The sequence below is a fragment of the Phytophthora sojae genome (assembly GCF_000149755.1).
Source record: "Phytophthora sojae unplaced genomic scaffold PHYSOscaffold_7, whole genome shotgun sequence".
In the NCBI taxonomy this organism is placed as follows: domain Eukaryota; phylum Oomycota; class Peronosporomycetes; order Peronosporales; family Peronosporaceae; genus Phytophthora; species Phytophthora sojae.
The window spans coordinates 3,207,557-3,230,935 of NW_009258121.1; the positions used below are offsets into that span (position 1 = coordinate 3,207,557).

Below are 23,379 nucleotides of genomic sequence, written 5' to 3' on the forward strand. Positions count from 1 at the left end.
CTGGAAAAATTGATAATAAAGTCGCGCCGGCAATGTGTGTAAGTGCACCAAGTTGTAGTAACGATACCCTCGAAAGAAAACAGGAAGACCTAAAAGTCAAATGCGTGCAAGCTGTTACCCGGATAAAAGGGAATGATGGTTCTGGTAAGCTTTTCTTACAACAATTTCCTTTGGCGTTGTGAAGTGGTTATTTAATTTTACCACGCGCTTCGGCTTCCACATCCAGTAGGTTAAGCATTCATTCGCAACCAACAGGAATGCTTGCACAAGCAGCCGTTAACGCCGCGATCGATCTGACCTCAGCTATCGCCACTTCGGCGTTCACTTTTCGATTTTCCATCCTTCGAGCACACCAAGCACCAAGACCCAAGAACAATCGCCGATCCGAGTACGATGCTGACATCCGACCAATACGAAGTCATTTCCACGCTGCGCTCCGAGATGGCGGAGAAAGGTTTCAGTCGGTTCGGGTGTCGCCGAAGCTGGATGTGCGTTGCCTAACTATGAACTCCCACCACCACCACCACCACAAATTGGGCGCTAAAGATTGATTTATGCTGTTTATGAGCAGGAAGAACATCACTCCTGCCGAGAGGAAGTTGTTCATGAAGTATAGGAAGAAAGGTGCACGCCGTGCTGCCAGCGGCGGCCTCTTTGGGGCATTGGCGATGGCTGGCGTGTGGAAGATCGCAGCGCTGGGAACGGCGTTCGGTGTCACGGGGGTCATCGGTGCGTTTCCACCAGTTCACCTGACGTCTACACTTTCATTTGCTAATTTTTGCCGTTGACTTCGTTTCTGCAGTGGGCGGCCTGTTCGGAGCTTGGATGGCGATGCGCGCTAGTCGCATTCGTATCAAGATGGTCAAGGAGATGGTCAAACTGCCGACTGACGAATCCCCTCAAGCGTGGTGAGCTTTTACTTCCGTAGTCGACGAGCGGCTCAGCGTTGGAGTGGAATGATTTGCCCATTTGATGGAAAAGGACTTGAGTTGGTGGACTACAACGAACTTCGGTATCAACGCCCGAACGCTGTCCTCCGACTCGACCACTTCCGGTTTTTACTATTGCTGCTTCGTGGTAAGATCTCGCCACTCGAAATGTATGAGCTCTTAACGAAAGAACTCAAACAGCAAGTGAAATCAATCAAACACCCGAAACTGAACGAGCCGGGGCGAGGACGAGAGACATGGGAAGTTATCATCGAGGGACCAATATGCCCGCTGGTGCTCAGCAAGCACACGCGCATTCACCTCCCGAAAACTCACCTATTGATTCACCTGAGCGATGTACACATTAATTTGCCCTGTGTGAAGTGTAGTAGCAAGTGGCACTCCCAGATGCGATGCAACGCTCAGTCCGAAAATTGCAAGCAGGCAGCAGATCAACGCACGCTGAAGATAACACCGCAGGAAGCAAGCCCTTCGATTAAAAAGGAGATCGCATCGGTTGGTCCCTCAATCCAAAACGTTGACCAGCTCTTTGACTTTTTTGCTCGTTGGGGCGTACCGGAGACCAAACCGTGCTCGACGGAGACGAAACTGAAGCACTAGGAAGATGAGGAGGTCACCCCAGGTAATGTGGAAAATGATGATAGGGTTATGGGTCCCTCAGATAACCATGACAAGACCATAATGGGGGCCGACGAAGCGAAGAAAGCTGACGGCCATGTAGACACGGACATTGAAATGGAAGGCGATAGCTCGAGCGACAAGAACGCCGCAACCCCTGAAACCAGAGAACGCTTGCTGGAGACAGCTCAATCCAGCACCAAGACGGACGCAGTGGCCACTTTGGATGAGGCAAAACCTGTTGCGTACAAGGCAAGCAAACCCATCCCGGTCCAGCTACAACAAAAGCGCGCACGCGCCAACACTGAGGCTGAACTGCAAGAAGTTGCGCCCCGGAACCAAGGCGATGGGAGGCCACTTCGCGAAAGAGACGCTGCTACCCATGAGCAGCATCGGCGCGTACTTAAGCAACTTTCAGGAAGAAGACAAAAGAAAATATTGCGTCAAGGCTCCAAAACGCAAGAGTGCTCAGTGGCATCTCTGTCGCCAACCAAACAACAGGCCGCGGAGCCGAAAGCGCTAAAGCAACAATCTCTTTTTGACGCTTTTGCCGGTGAACGGGACGCACCGCATCTACCTTCTGAAGATGAGGTGAATAAGGGGACGGATCTGGAGAAGACGGAGATGGATAGTGGGCCGACACCTTCGGTCCTCATGGAAACGCAAGATGAAGATGAAGACGTGGAATGCGTGGGTGAAAATCTAACCGAGACAAAACGCGATCTCCAGGTATGGCTCAACGCGATTGGGGGAAGATCACGGACGTAGAAGCTAATGGGCAGGTGGGTGGCAGTAGCGCACAACGATATGACGCCAAAAACCATACAGGAGGCAACAATGTGGAAGAGAAAGATCCTAAATGTGCTGCTCGCGAAAATAAATCCACTTGTGGAGGCAAAGGTAATTGATCTTGCAACTGAACAAGGAACCAGTTATTCATCGAGCACCACTCCGACGACGACACACTCGAACGCGGACGCTTTACTCATGTACTGGGACTCGGAGCGAAGGCGCAGCGTAGATATTCCCGTTCCGCAGAGCTGCTGGGTGAATATGACGATTCTGCATGGGGCAACTCTGTTTCTACGAGAGCCGGTATATGTACTAGATGTGCACCAGGATGGTGGCACATACCTCGGAATGTATGCGTATCGAAAAGTAGACCGCCACGGAAAAGCAGAAGACATCCCATTTTTCGCGAACATTCATGCCGACAAGGGGCTACAACTGCTGGAAACTCTGCGAGGAAAAGGAGTTCGTCCTGTCATGATTGTACTTACACACTCGGTTCACAAAGGCAGCGAGAACTCACCACCAGTTATTAAGAACCACTACAAAGCAGTGACTTTCTCTTCTCTTCCGACCGGGCTCCTAGATTCGAGAGTGTACAGCTCCATGACGAAGGCCCATCAAGCAACGCTAACAGAACAAGGTTTTACGCTCAAGGTTGGAGGCAACTTAGCTCAAGCAACGCTCGCACGCACGGCATCCAATGCGGTAACCAGAGCACGGCAGCGAGCAGGAGAAATGGCCGACTCTTCTTCGGCCGGCTCCACTGATTCAACAACGAGCACCTTTGGTATTCATGGTACCAATAATGTAGCAGAGGCGGGCACAAAGCAGCCCGAGACCTCTCTACAGTGCTGAAAGTTGCCACAGGAGGAAAATTTCGTCAGGTCCAGATCCAGACCTCGATACGAGATTTCTTTCCGCACGTGTCGGAAACTCAGAGCAGCAAGCAGCTTCGGAGATGCTTTCGACAGGTTCGGCCAAAGCTAAGGATCAGCACCACCAACACAAAACAAGGAGCGAGAACGCAGAAGAGCGACCTTTCCCCGGATGATTTTACTTACAGCATGGTTACCCAAAATGTGGGTGGCCTTGCATCTTATACCAAGCAGCTCCCGCAATTATTTCAAGGATTTCGAGAGCAGCAGCGTAATGGACTCAATGATTTAGTGATTATACAAGAAACGCACCTGGATGAGGTGGAATCGGCTTTTGCAGAGCAGCAGTATAAAACGGTGTGGGGATACAAGCAGAGTTCACGGTCGGTCGTCTCCTTCTGGACACCCGCTCATGCCGGACAGAGGAATAAGCGGGCTCGTCATGGAGGCGTTGCAATCTTAATCAACCCGCACGGGGCAATCCGCAACGCGCAACCTTGGAGCCAACATCTGTGGACGGCCTATAGGCAGTTCATTAGGTGCAGTCTGCAGGGGGAAGAGTTACTCGTAATGAATTTGTATGCCCCATCCGATCCCAAGGCGCGCAAGCAATTTTTCCAGCGGCTTGTCGACATTCCAGTCCCCGACAACGTCAAGCTCGTAGTAGGGGGAGACTTCAACTGCGTCACCGATTCATTTTTCGATAGGAGAACGAGCGCTAGAACCGGAGACGCAGGACGAGCTGCGTTGCAACAATGGCTGGAATCGCTACATTTAGTTGACGCTGTGGACCACCTAAAGCCGGGCGATATGGACCCTAAAGCAAGGAACGATTTTGCGGCTGACCATCATACCTACTTCTACAAGCTTGCACATGAGAGGGTAGGCTCAAGTCGGATAGACAGGTGGTACCTTGCAGCAAGAATGCAGCCGTGGATTAAGCAAGTGAGCAAGACCGGGTGTCCAATTCGCTCGGACCATTACGGTGTTGCTCTCCAGCTGCAAAGTCCCAAAAACCCGCTGCGCATCAAACGCCTGCCAAAAATTTACCCCATGCCTGAATACATGACTGCCGCCGCTAAAAATCTAATTTCTTCTCGAATCGGTGATTTTCACAAGCACGTACACGAAATAGTGGACGAAGTGGACGCCCCGTGTTTGGCTGAGAGCTGGGATCGTTTCAAGAAGGGGCTAGCAGATGGGCTCGGGAAGCTTAAGCGTCAGTGTCGACGCAAGATGACTCGAGGTTTTCGGCAGCGCATACGAAGAGTGCTAACGAAACTCAAGAAGTGTGAAAGCAGGGAAAACGGAGCTTCGGACCTAAGGGAGCAGCTGCTTGAGCAACTTCAAGCTATACAACAACAATGCAGAAGACTGCGAAGGCGGAACCTCACGCGTCAGCACACTTGGACCGGAAAATCCAACGCCAAGTTTTTCTTTCGCAGAATATGCTCGAAGTTTAGTGACAACATTATTCATGATCTCAAGCAGAGCGGACTGCAACCGAAACGGGATCCTGCGGACAAAGCTAATATTTTAGCAGATGCGTGGTTTCCTGTAATGAACAGCGGTAGCGTGGACGTCAAATCTATCGATGAATATGTGGAGCGGCTGAAGAAAGGGTGGACCAAATACGATCTGAGAGATATGGATGACAAAATAACAGAAGCAGAAGTGGAGGCAGCCATTCGCAAGTGCAAGCGCGGGAAGTCCGCAGGCCCAGACAAACTTGGCAACGACTGGTACAAGGATCATTGTGATATTCTGGTGCCACTTTTGACGATTTTATACAATCGGTGGATAGAGGAAGGAGCCTTTCCGTCGAGCTTCCAGCAAGGCTACATCTTCAGTATTAAGAAAAAAGGAGATGCGAGCTTGCCGCTGAACTATAGACCGATAGCCTTGCTAAACTCCGACTACAAGATCCTGACCCGCATCTTCACACGAAGACGCGCTCTCACATTTCGAAGCTGGTCCACGAAACACAATTTGGGTTTGTTCCCGGCCGAAGAATACACACCGCTATCAACTTGTTCGAGGCGGCAAAGCGCGTTTGCAAAACCAACCCAGAACTTCTAGATGCTCAAGCACTCCTACTCGATTTCGCTAAAGCGTATGATACACTCGATCGTCACTACTTGCTGGCAGTGCTACGGGCCAAAGGGTTCCCGCCCAAATTTTGCCGCATGGTCGAAGTGACGCACGCCAATACAACAGCCACGTTTCTCGCTAATGGATACCCTTCGGCGCCAATACCAGTTACTAGAGGCATAAGAAATAAGTAGGCAACAAGTTCTCTTCGAGTTTCTTTCCCCGGTAAAGTACGGTATCAATGTCCTACTTGATGGGACCGCTGTAGTCAAGAAGCTATGGAAAGCAAGCTACCTCATGCTCAAGGCTCGAGTTGCAGGAGCTCCGACTCACGTAAGCCTCTCGAGTGCTGATCGTGTTTATTGACGAATATATCGGTCCTTGCCATAGCGTGCGAGTTAATCGACGAGTCTAAGCAATCATTACGACTACTTTGACGCTAGACACGATGAATTTCGCTCCAAGTCGTCCATGGCGTGCTGCACACATCCTACAGCCTCACACAGTCGGTGTCGCGAGATCACAACGTGAGGTTGTGTGATCAGAGTGTGCGAGTCGTGATCATTATCAACTCGCAGTCAGAGTGATGAGGCGCCAAAACATCGTGGCAGCGAAGCTGCTCTCCAAAACGACAACATGCACATTAAAACCATGACACTTGTTGCGATCACGTACCGGTTGAGTGTTTCCTCCGCCAATGCTGCCAGTGTGTGGTTCGGTCGGAGGGTTCAGAGATCGTTGACTAGCAGCAGCACCGCACGTAGAAGCCTGCGCCACAACGAAGCACAGCAAACAGCAACTGATAAAGGGACGCACAATTCGAGTCAACTGCGATGTACTATGAGATGCAGCCCCAACAAAGACCGTAGCAAGCCCCCTGCTACGATAGGTAAGGGCCGTGTTTGCCTACCTGGGCTCTCTAGGCGTGCTTGGGCTTCTTGTTCCGCGCATCCTGGAAAGTCGTCATGCCCTGACCACTACCGATCACGCCCACGCGACCCTGCACTGTGTCTGGCGACGCAAACATACTGGAACCGCGCTTAGACAGCACTCCGCTGACACCTTTCTTCAAACCTTTCTTCTTGGCCTTGTGCTGGAAGGCCTTCCAGTCGTGCTGCTTGATGTTGCGCTCGTTGTCGATGTTCTTGTGTCTGTTCAGGCTCTTGATCGCACGCACGCGTTTGCGCTTACGCTCCTTCTCGGCCTCGGAGTCTGTGGGCAGAATCTGCAGGTTCTCCGGGATCTTAATGGGCTTGGCGATGACCGCAGGGGCCAGGGCCGCCGCCGCCGGTGCTGCGGCAGTATGCGTGGCAGTAGCATCGGCTGCGTTAGTAGAGTGAGAGGCGGCTGCAGCAACACTGACTACCTGATCCTGCGCCGCCGCGGCAGCTGCTGCAGGCTTCAAATACTCGTACGGCACCTCCTCCGAGTTGCCGTAGCCGTCGAACAGCACCTGGAAGCCCAGGGCCGTGACTTTGGTCACCGAGCACGGGTACACCACTGCGTCTGCGTAGTACTTGGCCCGGCACTTGAATCCCTCGGCAATAGCCTCTTTAGGCAGCAGCTTAGCAGCATCTTCAGCATCCACCTCGATATCTCGCAGAGCATCGTCCTGGAGCTCCGCAGACGTGCCGAAGCCCAGGAACTTGACGTTGTAGCTGCCGTCGCTCGTCACGGACTCCACGTGCGCCGGGTACCAGACCCCCTGCTGCTGTGCTTCAACTACACAGCCCGGGGAGAACTTCAGGTCTTCAATGTAGCACAACAGCATAAACTTTAGTCAGCATTCCGCCAGCTTCTTTCGCATCAGCAGCTCTAGAGGGGTCATTTACCGAGCGTTGGCGTCGTCTGCTGCTGCTGCTTCTTGGGCTCTTGGGGCGCTGCATCTTGGGTGGACGACGCAGCATTCACCTTGAGATCGATCTACAATAGGATTCAACAGTAAATAACGCCGTGTTAAAGATAAAATACGCTGTAATAAGGATAAGCCACGCCGAAACGAACGCCCCGCCTTACCGTCTCCTTGGTGAGCTGGATGACCTCCACGAGGTCCTTGGCGATGCTCAGGAACTCGGCATTCGTCGGGTCGCTCTGCAGCAGCTCGTGGATGTTCTGCAGCTGCTCCGTGAACGTCACGAGGCGCGTCTCCAGCTCCTCCAGACTCGCGTCCGTCGCCATCGTCTTTGTTTAGGAGAGATGAGGGAGGTAATTAACCGCTCGGTAAGAAATCACCAAAATACCGGTGAGCTCCGGTATCTACCGGTTCGAATATTGCAACCCCGTCGTCGACACTACACGATCGGATCCTTCCTTCCTTCCTTGCTGGGCCTGAGTTTCCTCCTCCTGCTGCCGACCCCCGCGCGCTATCGCTCGCCATGAAGAAGCTGGTGATCAAGCCGTACCGCCAGAACATGGGCATGGACCAGGCGCGCGCCGCGGAGATCTGGGCGTCGCTGCGCACGGCCATCTACGAGATCTTCTCGCACAACGCGAGCCTGCTGTCGTTCGAGGAGCTGTACCGCAACTCGTACAACCTGGTGCTGCACAAGCACGGCGACCTGCTCTACAGCGGCGTGGTGGGCGTCATCACCGAGCACCTGCAGGGCGTGGCGCGGCAGGTGGCCGCCGTGTCGGACGACCTGCTGCTCGTGGCGCTCAAGGACCAGTGGGTGGATCACCAGGTCGTCATGACCATGGTGCGGGACATCCTCATGTACATGGACCGCACCTACGTCACGCAGAAGCGCAAGCTGCCCGTGTACGACAACGGGCTCTACATCTTCCGCGACGCCATCGTGCGCCACGACAGCGTGCGCGACCGCCTGCGCGCGCGGCTGCTGCTCAGCATCGAGCGCGAGCGCCACGGCGAGCTCATCGACCGAGACCTCGTCAAGAGCGTGCTGCGCATGCTCGTGGACCTGGGCGTGCACTCGAACGCCGTGTACGAGACGGACTTTGAGAAGTTCTTCCTCGACACGACGCTCGACTTCTACCGGGCCGAGGCCCAGGCCATGCTGGACGTGGCCACGTGCCCCGAGTACCTGGAGAAGGCGGAGCAGCGCCTCAACGAGGAGGGCGCGCGCGTGCTGCACTACCTGAACCCGTCGACCGAGCACAAGCTCAAGACCATCGTCGAGACGCAGCTGATCAAGAACCAGGCCAAGGCGCTCGTGGAGATGGAGCACTCGGGCTGCTGGGCCCTGTTCCGCGACGGCAAGACGCAGGCGCTGCGCAGGATGTACTCGCTCTTCCGACGCGTGCCCAGCACGCTGCCGGAGATCAGCGACTGCGTGCTGCAGTACATCAAGACGAACGGAGAGGAGATTGTCAAGACGCAGTCGAACCCGGAGACGGCGTTGGACGCGTCGCAGTTTGTGGAGAAGCTGCTGGCGCTGCGTGAAAAGTTCATGGGCTTCTTGTCGGATTGCTTCTTCGACGACCCGCAGTTCCACAAATCGATCAAGCAGGGCTTCGAGGCCTTCATGAACACGAACACAGTGTGCGCGGGGTACCTGGCGCACTACCTGGACGAGCTGCTGCGGTCAAAGAACCGGTTTGAAGAGGAGATGGATACTCGAGTGACGCAGGTCATCGCGCTGTTCCGGTATTTGCAGGACAAGGATGTGTTTGAGGAGTTCTATAAGGTGCTGCTCGCCAAGCGACTTCTCAACAGCCGCGGCACGTCGGACGAGGCCGAGAAGCTCGTGATTTCAAAACTCAAGGCAGAATGCGGCTATCAGTTCACGTCCAAGCTGGAGGGAATGTTCAAGGATATGAGCATCTCGAAGGATCTTATGGAGCTGTACAGGAAGTCGGGCTATGACACCAGGGGGAGCGGCTTTAGCATTGATCCGTCCGTCGCTCCGATGCCGCTGTCAGTTCACGTGTTGACGAGTGGATTCTGGCCGACGGAGATGTCTCCCATGTGCGCCCTCCCGCTGGAGCTCGTCCAGCTGACGCAAACTTTTGAATCGTTCTACTACGCACGGCACAACGGCCGGAAGCTGGCATGGATGGCGAACATGGGTACTGTTGACGTTCGCGCTACGTTTTCTGCCGGCGTGGAGGATGGCAAGCGCCGGCACGAGCTCAATGTGTCAACGTACCAAGCAGTCATTTTGATGCTATTCAACCAGCGCGTCGAGTGGCGCTTTAAGGACCTTGTGGACCGTACGCGCATCGATGTGAAGGACCTGAAGCGGCACCTGATCTCGCTGTGCACGCCAAAGTACAAGATTTTGATCAAGAGCTCCAAGGGCAAGCGCATCGACGAGGAGGTCGATGTGTTCACGATAAACGATGCGTACAAGTCCAAGCTGCACCGCGTACGGATACCGCTGGTGTCGCAGAAGGAGACGTCGTTGCTGCCGGTTGTAGCCTCCAGCTCAAGCAACCCGGCGGATGCGCTGCCGCCCACTGTCGCCGAAGACCGCAAGCACCTCGTGGAGGCCGCCATCGTGCGGATCATGAAGACGCGCAAGCAGATGCAGCACAACCAGCTTATCGCCGAGGTCACGCGCCAGATGGCGGGCCGCTTCACCCCGTCCCCGCAGCTCATCAAGCTGCGCATCGAGAGCCTCATCGAGCGCGAGTACCTGCAGCGCAGCACCACGGACCGACGCATGTACAACTATTTAGCTTGAGCGGTGGCGTAAGCGATAGCGATAGCAACCCATCCGACAAAATGGCGGCGACCTTAAGGCCAAGAACCCAGAAATCGCCGAGCACGAGCGACGTCAGCAATTTTAGAGCCCCCTGGAGAGAGAGACAACAGGATGGAGAGCAGCAATCTCCCGATGTACCATTGCATTGAATGCAATGCTTGCCGTGCGTGATATTTCTTTCGCCTATCTCAACATTTTCTTTTCGGGCTTCATCCCCTTCGTTTAGTGACCTGATACATTACACACCTTCTCTCAACACCGGAATGCTGCTTCGTTTCCCCCGCTATACGAACATGTGGCGCCAACAACACCTGACGCAATAACGCCCCGAGCCAAAAACCAATAGGTCGCCCAATCGCGAGCCAAAATGGCCGAGTCGGAGCTGCTTGGGCTCGCGGGGCTGCGCTCCGTGGCCGTGCAGTCCACCCACATCCACCGCGTGCAGCTGCTGAGCCCGCCCGTGCCCACCGCCAAGCCGCGCGCCGCCGAGCCGAGTCTGCGCGTGCGTCTGCAGCGCCAGTGGCGCGCGAACGCGTGGCTGCTGCTGACACTGGGCTTCCTGTGCTGCCTCGGCCGCCTGCGCGCCGACGCCGCCGCCGCCACCGCCGGACCCAAGAGCAGAGACGACGACAATGCAGTGGCCTCCTCGTCCAGCGGCGACCTGTACATCGTGCTCGTGAGCATCCCCGTGCTGGACAAGATGCTGCCGCTCAAGCACCTGGCCGAGACGCTGCTGTCCCGCGGCGTGCGCGTGGGCTTCGCGCTGCCCGAGAACTGCCGCCAATGGGTGAGCGACCTGGAGGGGCTCGAGTTCATCTCGCTCGGCAATATCGTGGGCAAGGGTCGCGCCACGGCGCTGGACCCGACGGAGCTGCAGACGCTCGGCGTCTACGAGAGCTACGCCAGCACGCTGCGATACTACGCGTCGTTCCAGCGGCCCATGTTCGGGCCGCTGCTGGAGGACCTGGAGGACGACCGCCCGGACCTCGTGGTCGTCGACAGATACACCTTCGCGGGCTTCGACGCCTGCCATCGACTGCAACTGCCCTACGTGGTGAACGACCCGCACCTGCTCTTCGACATAGACTCGCCGCCCGCCTACATCCCGGCGCCGTTCTCCAACTTTACCATGCACGTACGAACTAGTGATGAGGTTGAGGTGGTTGAGTTTCGTGGGAAACAAACTAACTTTTCTTATGGTATTTTTGATGTTTGTTTGTGTAGACGACGAGTGTGCTGGAGCGGTGTCTGAATAGTTACTACCGCCTGCGCTTCCGCCTGGGGCTGGTTCATGTGTATAAGGAGATCAACGCCGTGCGAGGGGAGCATGGACTCGAGCCCATCGACAGCAAGCACCAGATGCACGGCCACGCGCTCGTGCTGGCGAACTCGGTCTTCGGGCTGGACGAGGCGCGCCCCATGACGCCTCAGTTCAAGATGGTGGGCTTGCTGCAGTCGCAGAAGCTGCAGCTCGAGCGCGCAGCATACGAAGACAGCCCTGCTGCTGCACGTAGCAGCCTCCCAGCGGCGCTGACCACGTGGCTGGAGGCACCTGAGCATCGCGACAAGCCGCTGGTGTTTATTAGTTTTCAAACGGACGTGCTGTTGACCCCAGAGTTCATCACAACTATTGTAGGTCTCGAGCTGTTGCGATGGATGATCGGTTGGGTCTACGCCGCTGATACTGATCTTTGCTGTGTTGCTTTTGCAGATGAACGCGCTGGAGACTGTGGATGTCCGCCTCCTGTGGAAGATAACGCTGCAAGAACAAACAGCATTCGATTTGCGCTCGCGTCCCCGAGACTCGGTGTTATTTCTCGGCGACGGAGTGGACGACGCAGCAGTGCTCGCGTTGGCGCCCGAGATCGAGCTGCTGATCACTGCCGGGGATTTCCAGAGTATGCACGAGGCTCTTGTCGTGGGGGTGCCCATCTTGGGGCTCCCGCACTCAGCCGAGCAGATTGAAGGATTAAATGCCGTCGTACGAGCAGGCGCCGGCCTCCGACTGGATGACAAATCGCTCTCTGAGGGCAGCCTGCGCGTGGCAGTGGATCGAATGCTGGTGGACGAGCGTGAGCGCTTTAAAGCAAATGCCGAGCACCTTGGGGAGTTGGTGAAGACTGGCGGTGGAGTGGAGCGTGCAGCGGACGAGCTGCTGGCTGTTGCGGAGTTCGGAGCCCGTCACCTGCTGCCCATGCGCAACCTGCAGCCCCTGTACAAGACGTACCTCGTGGACGTGTACCTCATCTACGGAGCCATCCTCTGCGGCGCGGCCATCATCCTGCGCACGTTCGTGTCGGTCGTGCTGTCCGTGTTCCAGCCGCTGACCCCGCTCGAGGTGCTCGAGGCGGAGGAGCTGGCCGCGAACGACCTTGTGAGCCGAGCCGGCGAGGTGGGCCATAAAGCGGTCCAATAAACCACAACAAACACTGCGCGCCATGACCAGGTGCAGTGCCTCTCAACAGTTGCAGGCGTGTGTTTTCGGGCAGGTCGAGTCTAGCTCGCGTTTGTGTTTCGTTGACAGGCGCATGGATCCACAGCGTCTCAGCCGGCCTCTTCTTGTCATTCGTTGCAGGGTGGTGGTACGTTACCCAGCCAATCTCCTCGGTCATGTTGGATGAGGTGCCGCAGTCAAAGCGCAGCCCTAATAGACTTTGCGGCACCACGGCATTGCCAATGCGTTGCGGTGCGTAAGTATCCTGCAAGCAGGGGCGGATTAAAGCATCTGCAGAGGCGCCAGCCGTCGTTGCATTGTGCTATGAACTCTTCAACGCGCTTTCTACGCCCGCACACATCCCGTCACTTGCGAGTCACGACGGAGCGCCTGTCCTGAGGACGGAAGCAGGAGCGGAATCCTGGGGAGACTGCACTGCACTCCAGGCCAGCAGGCAGGTCTCGGGAGCTAGCTACAGTATCCATGCATGTACAGTCACGGGATCGCCAACAATCTACCTTGACATCCATCGCCAGACAGCAGCTCCAAGGGAGCCCGACGCTGACACTTCGCGCCGTAGCCTAATGCCCGCGCGGCGCCGGAAAACCAAGCGGTGCTGCTACAGTACTGTACAGCATGCGGAGACCGCGATTGGCACAACCTTCGCGGGTCTTTACTGTAGAAGCCACAGTGTTGCTAGTGAGTAGAGAGAGCTCTCTCCAGTCCTGTTGCTTCCGATGGAAAATCGCAGTAGCGTCCACTTGGGAAACCGCAACGTGCGTGGCGTCCGTCCACCAGGGGCGAGAGTTGTCCTCCGGATCCATTCAGACAACACGCCCGCCGGTCTCTTACCACTGACGGCTGTTCCAGATATTCGGTCCACGGCGTGCTCGACCGCCCTTACGCCCCAAAGAGAACGGAGCCAACCCCGAGGAACAGAACTCCCTGTCAACGCAGTCGACGACCTCCTCTGCGTACTCTTCACCCACGCGCGTCCGGCCAGCGCTGGGCCACGCACCGATGGACCCCAAGAGCCTCGGCCACGGCGGCAGCGGCCCGGCCGACGCCAGCCTCACCGTACACACAGACGACAATAGCAATAGCGCCGCGCTGCTGGAGCAGGAGCCGACGCCCGACGACGACGCGCAGACGCACTACGCCAAGGTCGAGACGCCCGTCAAGGTGCGCGCCAAGGACTTCGCGCGGCAGAGCACGTTCAACTCGGACGCCGAGTCGGGCGGCCAGGGGTCCATTGCCTCGGCCGCGGACGCGGACGCTTTGGACTACGCGGCGCGGCAGCGGCCCACGATCGTGTCGAACTACCGGCCGAGCAGTCGAACGCCCGACCACAGTTCTACATGTACCGTGCGCTCCAGCGGCGCCGACAGGATGGCGCACGACATTCAGTTAGGCCCCCGGACCATCACGCTTGATGACGACCCGTTGGGCGTAGAACACAAGGGAGAACAGGTAGAGCAGTCGCGGAAGGGCACGGACGACAGCAGCAAGGCCGACGCCACGGAGCACACGATGCAGATGAGCTCCATCGAGCTGCGGGACTCCGTTCTACCCAAACTACCGAGGACCTACCTCAACGGCCAGTTCCAGAGTAACTCGTACTTCTCCCGACGGCTGCTGAGGCTCTCGCAGCTCATTGTGCTGGGGGATCTGATAGCGCTGGGCTTCTTCTACTTCTACGAGTCGGACGCGGACGACATCCGACACGGGCGGCTCTACGTGGGGTCCCCACTCAAGGTGCTGGTCTCGAGCGACCAGCCGAGCTGTTCTACCTCGCTCGCGCTCGCGGCGCTGGTGTATCACTTGTTCCCGGCAGTATTTATCTTGGGTCTTCCAGCTTCAGGCTTGAGGATATTCGAGCCGTTCAGGAGGGAGCAGAGGTTCGACAGGGGCGGGAGGCTGCAGAAGGTCAAGCGCACCGTGTGTCTGCAGGTGTGCGAGATCGTGGGCGTCTTCATCTTCCTGTACGAGGCGCTGATCCTCGGCTTCTTCGTCTACTACGTGGCGAGCGGCAAGATCTTTGTGGACTGCGACTCCAACATCCCGGCCTACTTCTTCTGCTTCTGCGCCATCGCCATGTTCTGGCTGCTCTTCGTGCTCATGCGCGCGTTCGCGCGCTTCCGGGAGCACCTCAAGATGCAGCTGGGCGCGTTCAAGGAGAGCGACCAGACGGGCGACGTCAAGGCGCACATGCTGCGCTCCAAGATGAAGCGCAAGAAGCGGCAGCAGCAGAAGAACAACAGCGATGGCGCCGAGTCGACGCCGTCCAAGGCTGCAGTGGTCAAGGACGTGAGCAAGAGGCTGTTCCGAGGCGCGCAGCTGGGCGATCTCAAGCTCATCCGCCGCTCGATCCGCATCGCCAAGCTGCACCTGGGAGACAACTTCGCGCGCGATCTGTACCCGGACCCGGTCATGGTGTTCGGCATCTTTGGGCTGGCCAAGAAGAACCCCATGCACGTGGCCGCGTATCAAGGTAACATCGCGGCGATGGATCTGCTCTACAAGGCCAACTTCAGAGTCAACGCGTTCGACAAGGTCTCGCGCGTGCGATTCAGCACCGGCGACCTCTTCTGGTACCTCGCGAGCTACTTCATCCCCAAGCCCGTGGTGTCTTCGGACGAGACGTACAGCTCCGTGTTCAAGACGACGTTGGTCACGCCACTGCACTGCGCGGTGAGTACAGGTCGTCTCGCTGCCGTGCGCTGGCTCATTGCCCACGGAGCGGACGTCAACCTGTGCTCCAAGTCTTCGTACCGCTGCGAGAGCCGTCTCCCGCCCATTTTCCTGGCCGACCACCCGGAGATCGTGCACGTGCTGCTGCGAGCTGGAGCGAACCACCTCGCGATTCCAGATCCTGGACATATGAACACGATAACAGTGCTGCAGCTTGCGTATTTGCGGGGTAACTATGCTGTTGCGCAGGTACTGGAAGATTGGGGCGGTGATGTAGCGCTTACGCCGCTGCACGCAGCAGCAGCAGTGGGCGACATCGCGGCAATTCGGAGTTTACTGCGCAAGAAGGTCAACCCGGACGTTCTCGGTGAGCTTGGCTACGTTGGACTCAACAAGCGTACGCCGCTGCACTGGGCTGCAGTGAATGGCGCAGTCGGAGCTGTGGAGATCCTTTTGGCCGCTAAAGCCAATGCTAACTTCCAGGATGCTCACGGACGGACAGCTCTTCACTGGGCAGCGCGCGTGAATCGCGTGGATATTGTACGCGTGCTGTTGGCGCATGGCGCGGACCCGACTATCGTCGACGACAGCGATATGACGCCGATCATGTGCGCCGCATGCGCCGGCGGGACGACTGTGGATATGTTCAAGGCGCTGGTTGCTAGTGGTGGCGACATCAACCACCAGCTTCGTTCTACAGGTGATACTGCGCTGCACTTGGCTGTGAAGCTGGACGACCAGCAGACGGCGCTGGCTCTGTTGAGTATGGGAGGCGATATTATGCGCACGAACCACGACGGGTTCCGGCCGATTGACTGCACCACGTCAACGAGACTGCAGTTCGAGATCAAGCGCGCGGCAGGAACGCGTGATGTCATGATCAGCTACACGCACTCGCACATGGAGTTCGCCCTCAAGCTGCGCAAGTCGCTGGAAGACGCGAACATTACGGTGTGGCTCGATCTCATGGACCCCAGCGGTATCGGCGGTGGGTCCGTGTGGCGCGAGGAGATCGCGCGTGGCATCACGAATGCTGCAGTGGTGCTGTGTATCCTGACGGAGGACTACGCGCAGTCTGAGTGGTGTCTGAAGGAGTTAGCGTTGGCGAAGCAGGTGGGCACACCCATCATGGCCATCTCCACTGAGCACGCCAAAATTTCCGAGGAGCTGCAGGTGTATTTGTACACGCGGCAGCTTGTTCCGTTCGAGAGCGCTATCGCCAAGGTGGAGCAGGTTAACGAGAAGGAGACGCGCTACGAATACGACGAAGACGCGTACAAGAACCAGCTGCGTATGCTGCTGGATGGGATGCGCGATGAGATCGAGAAGCGCAAGGAGGACAACATCAAGCGGAACATGCGTCGTGCCGAGACGAACCCGATGGCAGGATCAGGCCACGCTAGCAGTGGCATGCGTAGCCGCCGCCTCAACCACGCCGCGTCCGGTATGAGCTCTACGAACACGTACGGCATGGACTCGATGAAGTTTGACGAGCGAGCACTGGCAGCGTTCGACACGCCCAACTACTATTCGTACGACTCGGGCGCCTCATCAATCCACGAGATCGGCGATGACTCGGTCATGCCCGTCGTCATTGGCAACAGCCGTCGGCGCGGTCCACCCGGCTCCTCTCGGTCGATCGGGTCCAATGGCGTGTTCTCGGCCAGCCAGCGCCAAATGCGTCTCAACTACGACTACAACGCCACGAACCTGAGCATCCTCAGCAGCACCAGCAGCTCGAACAGCTTTGTGGACGATGGCGGCGTATCGGATAGTATTGTGCTCGACACTGGCGGCTACTACTTCCACAGAGCTACGAGTAAGGAAAAGCCCAAGCGTGGCGGACGCAAAGACGTCATCTCAGAGCGAGTGTCGAACGGAATGGACGAGCCAGGGACGAGCGACAGCATCGTTGAGGACTTGCAGGAGCTGAACACGGCTACGGCTAGTGGTGAGCAGTTCGTCTTCATCAGTCATGGCGACTACCACCAGCGGTTTGTACGCAAGCTCTGTGTTGAAATGTGTCGTGAGGGAGGCTTAAGGTGCTACGTGGATCGAAAGCACATGGTTAAACTATCATCAGCGATTGACGAGGACACGGAGGAGGAAACAGCAAAATCCAACCGGCCAGTGCTGTCGCGGAATGAAGACATGTCCGTCCGTATTCACGAGGCAAAGGAGGCGATTCTCAAGTGTTCAGCTTTCGTGTTGCTTATCTCCGAGAAGACACTGGCGAGCGAGTTAGTGAAGGACCAACTCGCTTTCGCTGAAGACAAGGGGAAGAAGATCCTGCCGGTGGTGGTGAACCGCATGGACTTTGGTCTCGACATCAAGTACAGTCTCGCGCGCAGCGAGTTTTTCCACTTCTTCACGAAGGGCGACATGGTGGGCTTCCGTCAGTCGCTACGGCACCTGCTGGATGCTCTACGTGAAGAAGTATACGGCATCAGCATCGGCGGGCCACTTCCAAGCTTCAGTTCCGGTGGGCAGCTCCCCAGTTTCAGCTCACTGCCCAGCTTTAACGGCGGCGGGGCACCCGGTAGGGGCAGCGACGTGCAGCTCCGCGGTGGGTTTGCGGACCTGCGCGACAGCTTCGTGTCCACTGGGTCCTTCAACCCGTCGTTCCAGGGTCCTGGCGTTGAAGGCAGCATGCGTCGACGCCGTCCGAAGTCTCAGTTTGCGAGTACGCGGAGTGACACGTCCAACTTCGGGTTACCCCCCACAAGGCTGTCACAAACTTTCGCCGAGACGACAGGAACCACGCGCAGTATCACGTCGGACATGAGTCTGTCGCACTCGATGATCGGCAACTTCTCCACCCTCGTGGGACGCATCGACGACTTCGACGAGGAGGACGAGCTGTCGTACGCCGGCATCCAAGACGACGACTTCGACTCGGACGAGGAGGAAGTGGAGGAGAACGGGGAAGTGCGCGTCGTGCAGGAGGAGGCTCCGTCGTTCTCCAGGGCGATGCAGATGCAGCAGCATCCTGCTCTTGGCGCGCTCTCGAGCGACGGCAGCTTCGACACGCGCCAACGAGGATCCAACTCGTCCATAAGCATGCTCGAGCTCGCCGAATCGGGCGACAGCGTCAACATCAGCTTCGATGCACTGCTGGGGGACAAGACGCCGACCAAATAATTAACTATTCAACACAATGATGAGAGTACTAGCTGTCAAGGGAACGCCGAGCTCTCTTTTTATTAGGGCGGTGGCGAGTCAAACGTAACACAAGTGTAATGCAACGTATAAACCGAAGTTTGCAGTGTAGTGCGTTGATGAGGGATTGCTGCGCTTATTTTTTTATTAATCTGCATTTTTCTTCTTGGTCTATCGCATTTGACGCAATTCGTGCAATCTTCAGTTCTTGTATCGCTTAGACGATGTCTTCGGCAGTGCTGGCGCTGCCGTGTTGGTTTCGAGCCGACCCGGTCAACCGTAGACTGCTTTCCCTGCTATGTGCTCCAGCACTTGCGCTCGAGAGACCTGACCCAGTACGCGATCGATCATACCTGCTGCTATTGAGCAGAAGGTCTTCGTGACGGACGCCCTCGAGAATGTCGGGCTCGCTCCAGCCGTGGCCTCCGAAACTGGACGCGGATCCGCCTCTGCTCCCAGTTCTTGATGTATTCAACGCCGCAGGGGAGGTCATGTAGGTTCGCACTGGCAGCGTGGGCAGTAGCAACGACGAGTCTGTAGACAACAACTCGTCGAACGGTGACTGGACCTCCACGACGTCAGTATAAGCCGCGAGTGATGACCGGTGAGACTGAGAAGAAGCGGACGATACGGGAGACAGCACCGCCATCGCCCCCAAACTTGCGCCGAGATCGCCCTGTTCTTCCTGCTGCCGACGCTGGAGACGACGTTGCCGAGCTTCATTCTGCTGTTGTAGTCGCAGGAAGTTGGTGAGCTGCTCGATGCTCTGCTCGTATCCGAGCGAGAGGTTGAAGTGGTGCACCATGCTGCGGGAGAATGTGTAGCGCTTGGCCAGATCAACCTTGTGCAGGGACAGAAGAATGGGCACCAGCAGCTTCCCACGGTCTTCAGCGAACGCCAGTTGATCAGCGAGGAGGTCGCAGGTAGCGGATAGCGGCGACAGCACCACCAGCACAGCCGAGCAAGCTAGAATGGCATCCTTCGCAGCCATCTGCCGTGTCTGCACAGGCAACTGCGTTACTGGCTGGTCGGCACCGCCCAAGTCTGCGCCGAAGCCGCCAGCTTGGGCTTCACTGCTCACCGCATCCTCTGGAGGGTGAGCATACTGCACCGCAGGCACAGTTTGATCCACAACACAGCGAATACCTTGCTTGAGCATTGACTTCTGGAGGCGCAGGCAGAACGAACGGTGGTAATCTCCATGCGCGATGAACACGAACGAGTCCGTTGCTGACGTTAAGGCAAGTGACGACGCCAAAGACTCGATCCTCCGCAGCAGCCGGAATAGCGGGACATTCAGCGGGCCCTCAGGGAAATTGATCTGCGCGCTTGAGGCCTCGTGGTCTTCACACTCACTGTGCTTGGCTGCTTCTCCGCCAGTTCCACATAGTATTCGGTCATCTTCCTCAGGGTAGCACTCGCTCTCATTGCCGTTGCGACGGCTTCCATGGCGAGACGCATCTCCGGCAGTATTACCATCAGTCTCGTGGCCTGGTAGCTGTACCTGTTGCTGCTGTTGCTCCTGACGTCGAGCCAACCGCGCTCGATGCTCTTCAATCTGATCTTGAATCCCATCCAGCAGCATTCGTAGGCAATGACAAAAGGCCTCGTCATTGTAGTCGGGAACCAACTCAAGGTTGCTTGCAACACGCTTGTCCAGCATATTGGTCACTTCGCCTGCATTGTCATCCTCGCTCTGGAAAACGGATTCGCCCTCACGTGAATCCGTGTCTTCCATCGTGTGCGAGCTGTTGCTCGGCATGCGCGGACGCTCTTCGTCGCCACCTTCTCCCTCAGGATACGGAGCTGGAATGCCGACATTCACATCGTAGTTGTGTTTCACCGCCGGCCGGAAGTCGATCACCTGACGCGTCCACAAGTACACCTGCAGCTCTTCCGAAATCTCCATGTCCTCACACTGGATGGCCACGACGGGAATGTTCTGCATCTTGGCGAAAGCCAGCTCTTTCATGCACCACTGCGACTGCGGGTAGTCTTTCGTCAGCACAGCCAGCACAAGAGCACTACTTTGAATGCCGCGCGCGATCTCCTGTCGCCACACTGATCCACCAGTGATTCCTGTAGGTCCCATCGTATCAATCCATGTCGTCACCCGCTGGCGTTCCAGTGCATCTCGAATCTTGCGCGCCAACGGGGCGTGTGCATGGCTGTAGCTGATCATAACGTCGCGTTGTCCTGCTTCCTTCTTCACAGCAAACCGCAGTGCTGGAGAGCGCGCGCAGTCGATCGCCCGCTGACCAAGTAGATTAACTGCTGTCAAGCTTAAGCCAGCGCGAACGAAAAGCACGGCAGCGGTCTGGTTGCGACGCCGAAGCGCGACGTGGAGAGCCGAGTCACCGTTGCTTGTACGCGTCGCATGCAAGTCCACTCCATTCTCCAGCAGCAACTGAAAGATGCGTGGGTCCAGCCCACGCGCTAGTGACCTCTGCCCGCTCAGCATTACTCCAACATCACCCTCGTCGTCACCACCTTCATCAGTCACATCGTCCTGCACGCGGTCATCGCCCAGTTTGTCTCGCTTGCCGGCCGAGGTTTTAGCACCTCTCTTGATCGACGCGCACGCCCCAGCTGCACAAATACAGAGCAACGGATCTCCCTGTGCGTCACGTACGTTAACATCTGCGCCGCTTTCCAGAAGAGCTTCCACTGCGCGCGTACGATTCAAAACACAAGCCCAAGCCAATGGCGAACGGCCAAAGATGTCACGCGCGTCTACATTAGCTCCATATCGCACTAAGAGGCGGATAATACGCGCGTGACCACGCATCGCAGCCCAGTGAAGTGGCGTACGCCGGAAGCAGCCGATCACCTGCTCGCCGAGTGTATCTGGATCTGCTCCGTGCTCCAGCAAAAAAGCGACTTCGTGGCGGCGTCCACCAGCACAGGCGTCATGCAGCGGAGTCAGCGTCACATCACCACCATACTTCTCCATCTGTCGAGCCACAGCGGCGTTGCCTGCAATCCGCGCAACCTCAAACGCAGTCAACAACAAGCCACTAGAATCTCCAGGGATCGTTAAAGGGTTGCCACCAGCATTCAAAAGCAATCGCGTGCACTCCTTGTCCACAGCCCAATACAGCGGAGGAGTGGCGAATCGCGGGTGAGTAGACAACGCAGGAGCATCAGGTTTTGCGCCGTAACGCAGTAGCAGCAACGTGAGCTCTACGTGGCCCAGTGTCACCGCCACATGAAGAGGGGTCAACAGTGTGGCTTGAAAGAGCCCAACAGGTCCGAACGGGTGAGCTGCACTTGCTAGTCCAGGAGCAGGACCGCCGTTACCTGCGCCACCACCTGCCGACGCATTGGCAACCACGCCTGCACTCGAGCGGCGAGCCACGAAGAACAACAGGCGGAACATCAGCCGATACAGCCACGCTAGGTCCAGTCGCAGCAGCTCCAGCTTCTCAAGTTGCTGGACGTCGAAGTGTCCGTTAGCAAGCAGTTCACGAACCACCTCAACCTGGTCGAACGCCACCGCCACATGCAACGGGTTGCGTTGTCCACGAGCGAATAGCGCCATTCCTCCCAGCTTCCAGACGTGCGGCTCGTACCACTCGGTAGCAAACTCTGGGCCAGAGATACTAACCGCTGTTTCCAAGAGCGACCGCACTTGTTCAACATCTCCACGCTTTGCCGCGCTGTACAGTCCAACCTTCACGTAGTGCACTTGCCTTCTCGTACTGCCCACGGGGGCCGATCCAGCGTCACTTTGCCCGTCCTGTGTGCCGCCATATCGATTGCCTCGCGCAGCATTACGCAGCCGCTTACATCGCCGCCAACACGCCCACACAGGCGCTGGAAGCCACGCGTACAGCGGCGTGGCGAATGACCGCTCTACATAGTCGAAGCGTGAATGACCTGGTACGTAGCCCCGCTGGAACAGAAAATGCTGGTGAATACGGTGGAAGAGCAGAATCTGTCGCCACCGCAATAGATAGGCAAGAACTGCCACGAGCTGGACACCTAACAGCACCAGGAAATAGCCCGTGGCGAGTTGCCGGTCGCACGCGCTCATCATATCCGACACGCTGCTGGAGTCCGACAGCACAAATATCGCTATCAGTATGTAGATGAGGTAGGGGATCTCCACCACCACGATCAGTTCACAGAGCGTGAACAAGTACGTCTTCTCGAAGCGCTGGTGCTCCTTGGTGATATCCGCGACTGAAGAGGACGGCACCACGACCGCCGAGGGGTCCGCGCTGCTGGACGACGTGGAGCTCACTGTCGAGTAGTCCCTGCGCGCGCGTCGGTAGAGTCTGCAGGCCTTGAAGTTGAGCGCCGGGAGACACAGCAGCACGTTGGCCACGAGCGAGTACGCGTACATGTCGAGGAACTCGACCGAGTGGTCGTGGCAATGCACCTGCGCGTCGGCCCCCGCGCCGTCGTCCTTGTGCTTGAGGATGGCCGGCACCACGACGTGGTTGAGCAGCTCCCGCAATAAATAGACGGCCACGATGAGCGTCGAGTTGGCCACCATGCGTGCGCACAGGTACGTGTTGCTGTCGCGCTTGAGCCACGGAAACACGCACCACAGCACGCGGCGTATCCTCATGTAGCACCACCAGAGCTTGCGGATGCGCAGCTGGCCACTCGCGTCCACGTAGTAGTTGCCCGACGGCAGCGCCGCATTGCCGCCACACTGGGCGTTGATATTGTCGGCCAGGCCCGTCACGTCCGCGTTGCAGCTGCCCGAGTGCTGCTCCGTCGTGGAGCCGTTGGACGGCCGCGACGAGTGCGCGGACACGGCGGAGGGCGCCGCGCGTCGGTGCCAGTGGGTGGTCGTGGCCTCCGAGTGCCTCGAGCCGTGCGTGCGCCCCGCGGAGCTGGCGGACGCCGCAATGTGGCCGGCGGGCGGCGCCTCCAACCCGCCGAGCGGCTGCGACTGCGCGCGCCACCGCCGGCCGCTGGCGGACAGCGGAGAGCGCAGCGCGTGGAAGTAGCTGGCCACGCCCGACGGTTGCGCCTGTTGCTGCTGATGTTGCTGGAGCGCCGCGCTGGAGGACGAGCGCGACGACGCGGCGGACGAGTTGGCGTTGCTGCTGACGCTGTGCTCCGAGCGGCGCAGCGCGGAGAGCTCCGGG

General features: G+C 57.5%; 6 protein-coding genes across 6 annotated transcripts; 5 read left to right on the plus strand and 1 right to left on the minus strand.

Annotated features, from left to right (window-relative positions):
* Positions 1-393: 393 nt before the first annotated feature.
* PHYSODRAFT_515716 (hypothetical protein) lies at positions 394-912 on the plus strand (the record flags this gene model as incomplete). Its single annotated transcript, XM_009534509.1, has 3 exons — positions 394-488; positions 572-729; positions 803-912. 3 exons carry the CDS (start codon positions 394-396, stop codon positions 910-912), a joined length of 363 nt encoding a protein of 120 aa, XP_009532804.1.
* Positions 913-1,631: 719 nt separating this feature from the next.
* PHYSODRAFT_336900 (hypothetical protein) lies at positions 1,632-2,336 on the plus strand (the record flags this gene model as incomplete). The annotated part of the gene is made up of 1 exon (XM_009534510.1): positions 1,632-2,336. The coding sequence occupies one exon, from the start codon at positions 1,632-1,634 to the stop codon at positions 2,334-2,336; it is 705 nt and encodes a 234-aa protein (XP_009532805.1).
* A 3,909-nt stretch (positions 2,337-6,245) lies between these two features.
* On the minus strand, positions 6,246-7,514 carry PHYSODRAFT_352241 (hypothetical protein; the record flags this gene model as incomplete). The annotated part of the gene is made up of 3 exons (XM_009534511.1): positions 7,343-7,514; positions 7,159-7,249; positions 6,246-7,075 (listed from the first exon to the last, which is right to left on the minus strand). The coding sequence occupies exons 1-3, from the start codon at positions 7,502-7,504 to the stop codon at positions 6,246-6,248; spliced, it is 1,083 nt and encodes a 360-aa protein (XP_009532806.1). The 5' UTR covers positions 7,505-7,514.
* Positions 7,515-7,701: 187 nt separating this feature from the next.
* PHYSODRAFT_548135 (hypothetical protein) lies at positions 7,702-10,002 on the plus strand (the record flags this gene model as incomplete). The annotated part of the gene is made up of 1 exon (XM_009534512.1): positions 7,702-10,002. The coding sequence occupies one exon, from the start codon at positions 7,702-7,704 to the stop codon at positions 9,967-9,969; it is 2,268 nt and encodes a 755-aa protein (XP_009532807.1). The 3' UTR covers positions 9,970-10,002.
* A 355-nt stretch (positions 10,003-10,357) lies between these two features.
* PHYSODRAFT_517093 (hypothetical protein) lies at positions 10,358-12,406 on the plus strand (the record flags this gene model as incomplete). Its single annotated transcript, XM_009534513.1, has 3 exons — positions 10,358-11,125; positions 11,215-11,622; positions 11,702-12,406. The coding sequence occupies 3 exons, from the start codon at positions 10,358-10,360 to the stop codon at positions 12,404-12,406; spliced, it is 1,881 nt and encodes a 626-aa protein (XP_009532808.1).
* Positions 12,407-17,486: 5,080 nt separating this feature from the next.
* PHYSODRAFT_355212 (hypothetical protein) lies at positions 17,487-18,636 on the plus strand. The gene has a single exon (XM_009534514.1). The coding sequence runs from the start codon at positions 17,498-17,500 to the stop codon at positions 18,254-18,256; it is 759 nt and encodes a 252-aa protein (XP_009532809.1). The 5' UTR covers positions 17,487-17,497; the 3' UTR covers positions 18,257-18,636.
* Positions 18,637-23,379: the final 4,743 nt, after the last annotated feature.

Excerpts from the sequence above, each read along its gene's own strand:
- PHYSODRAFT_355212 (XM_009534514.1), top strand. The coding sequence starts at position 17,498 with ATGGTGGGCTTCCGTCAGTCGCTACGGCACCTGCTGGATGCTCTACGT.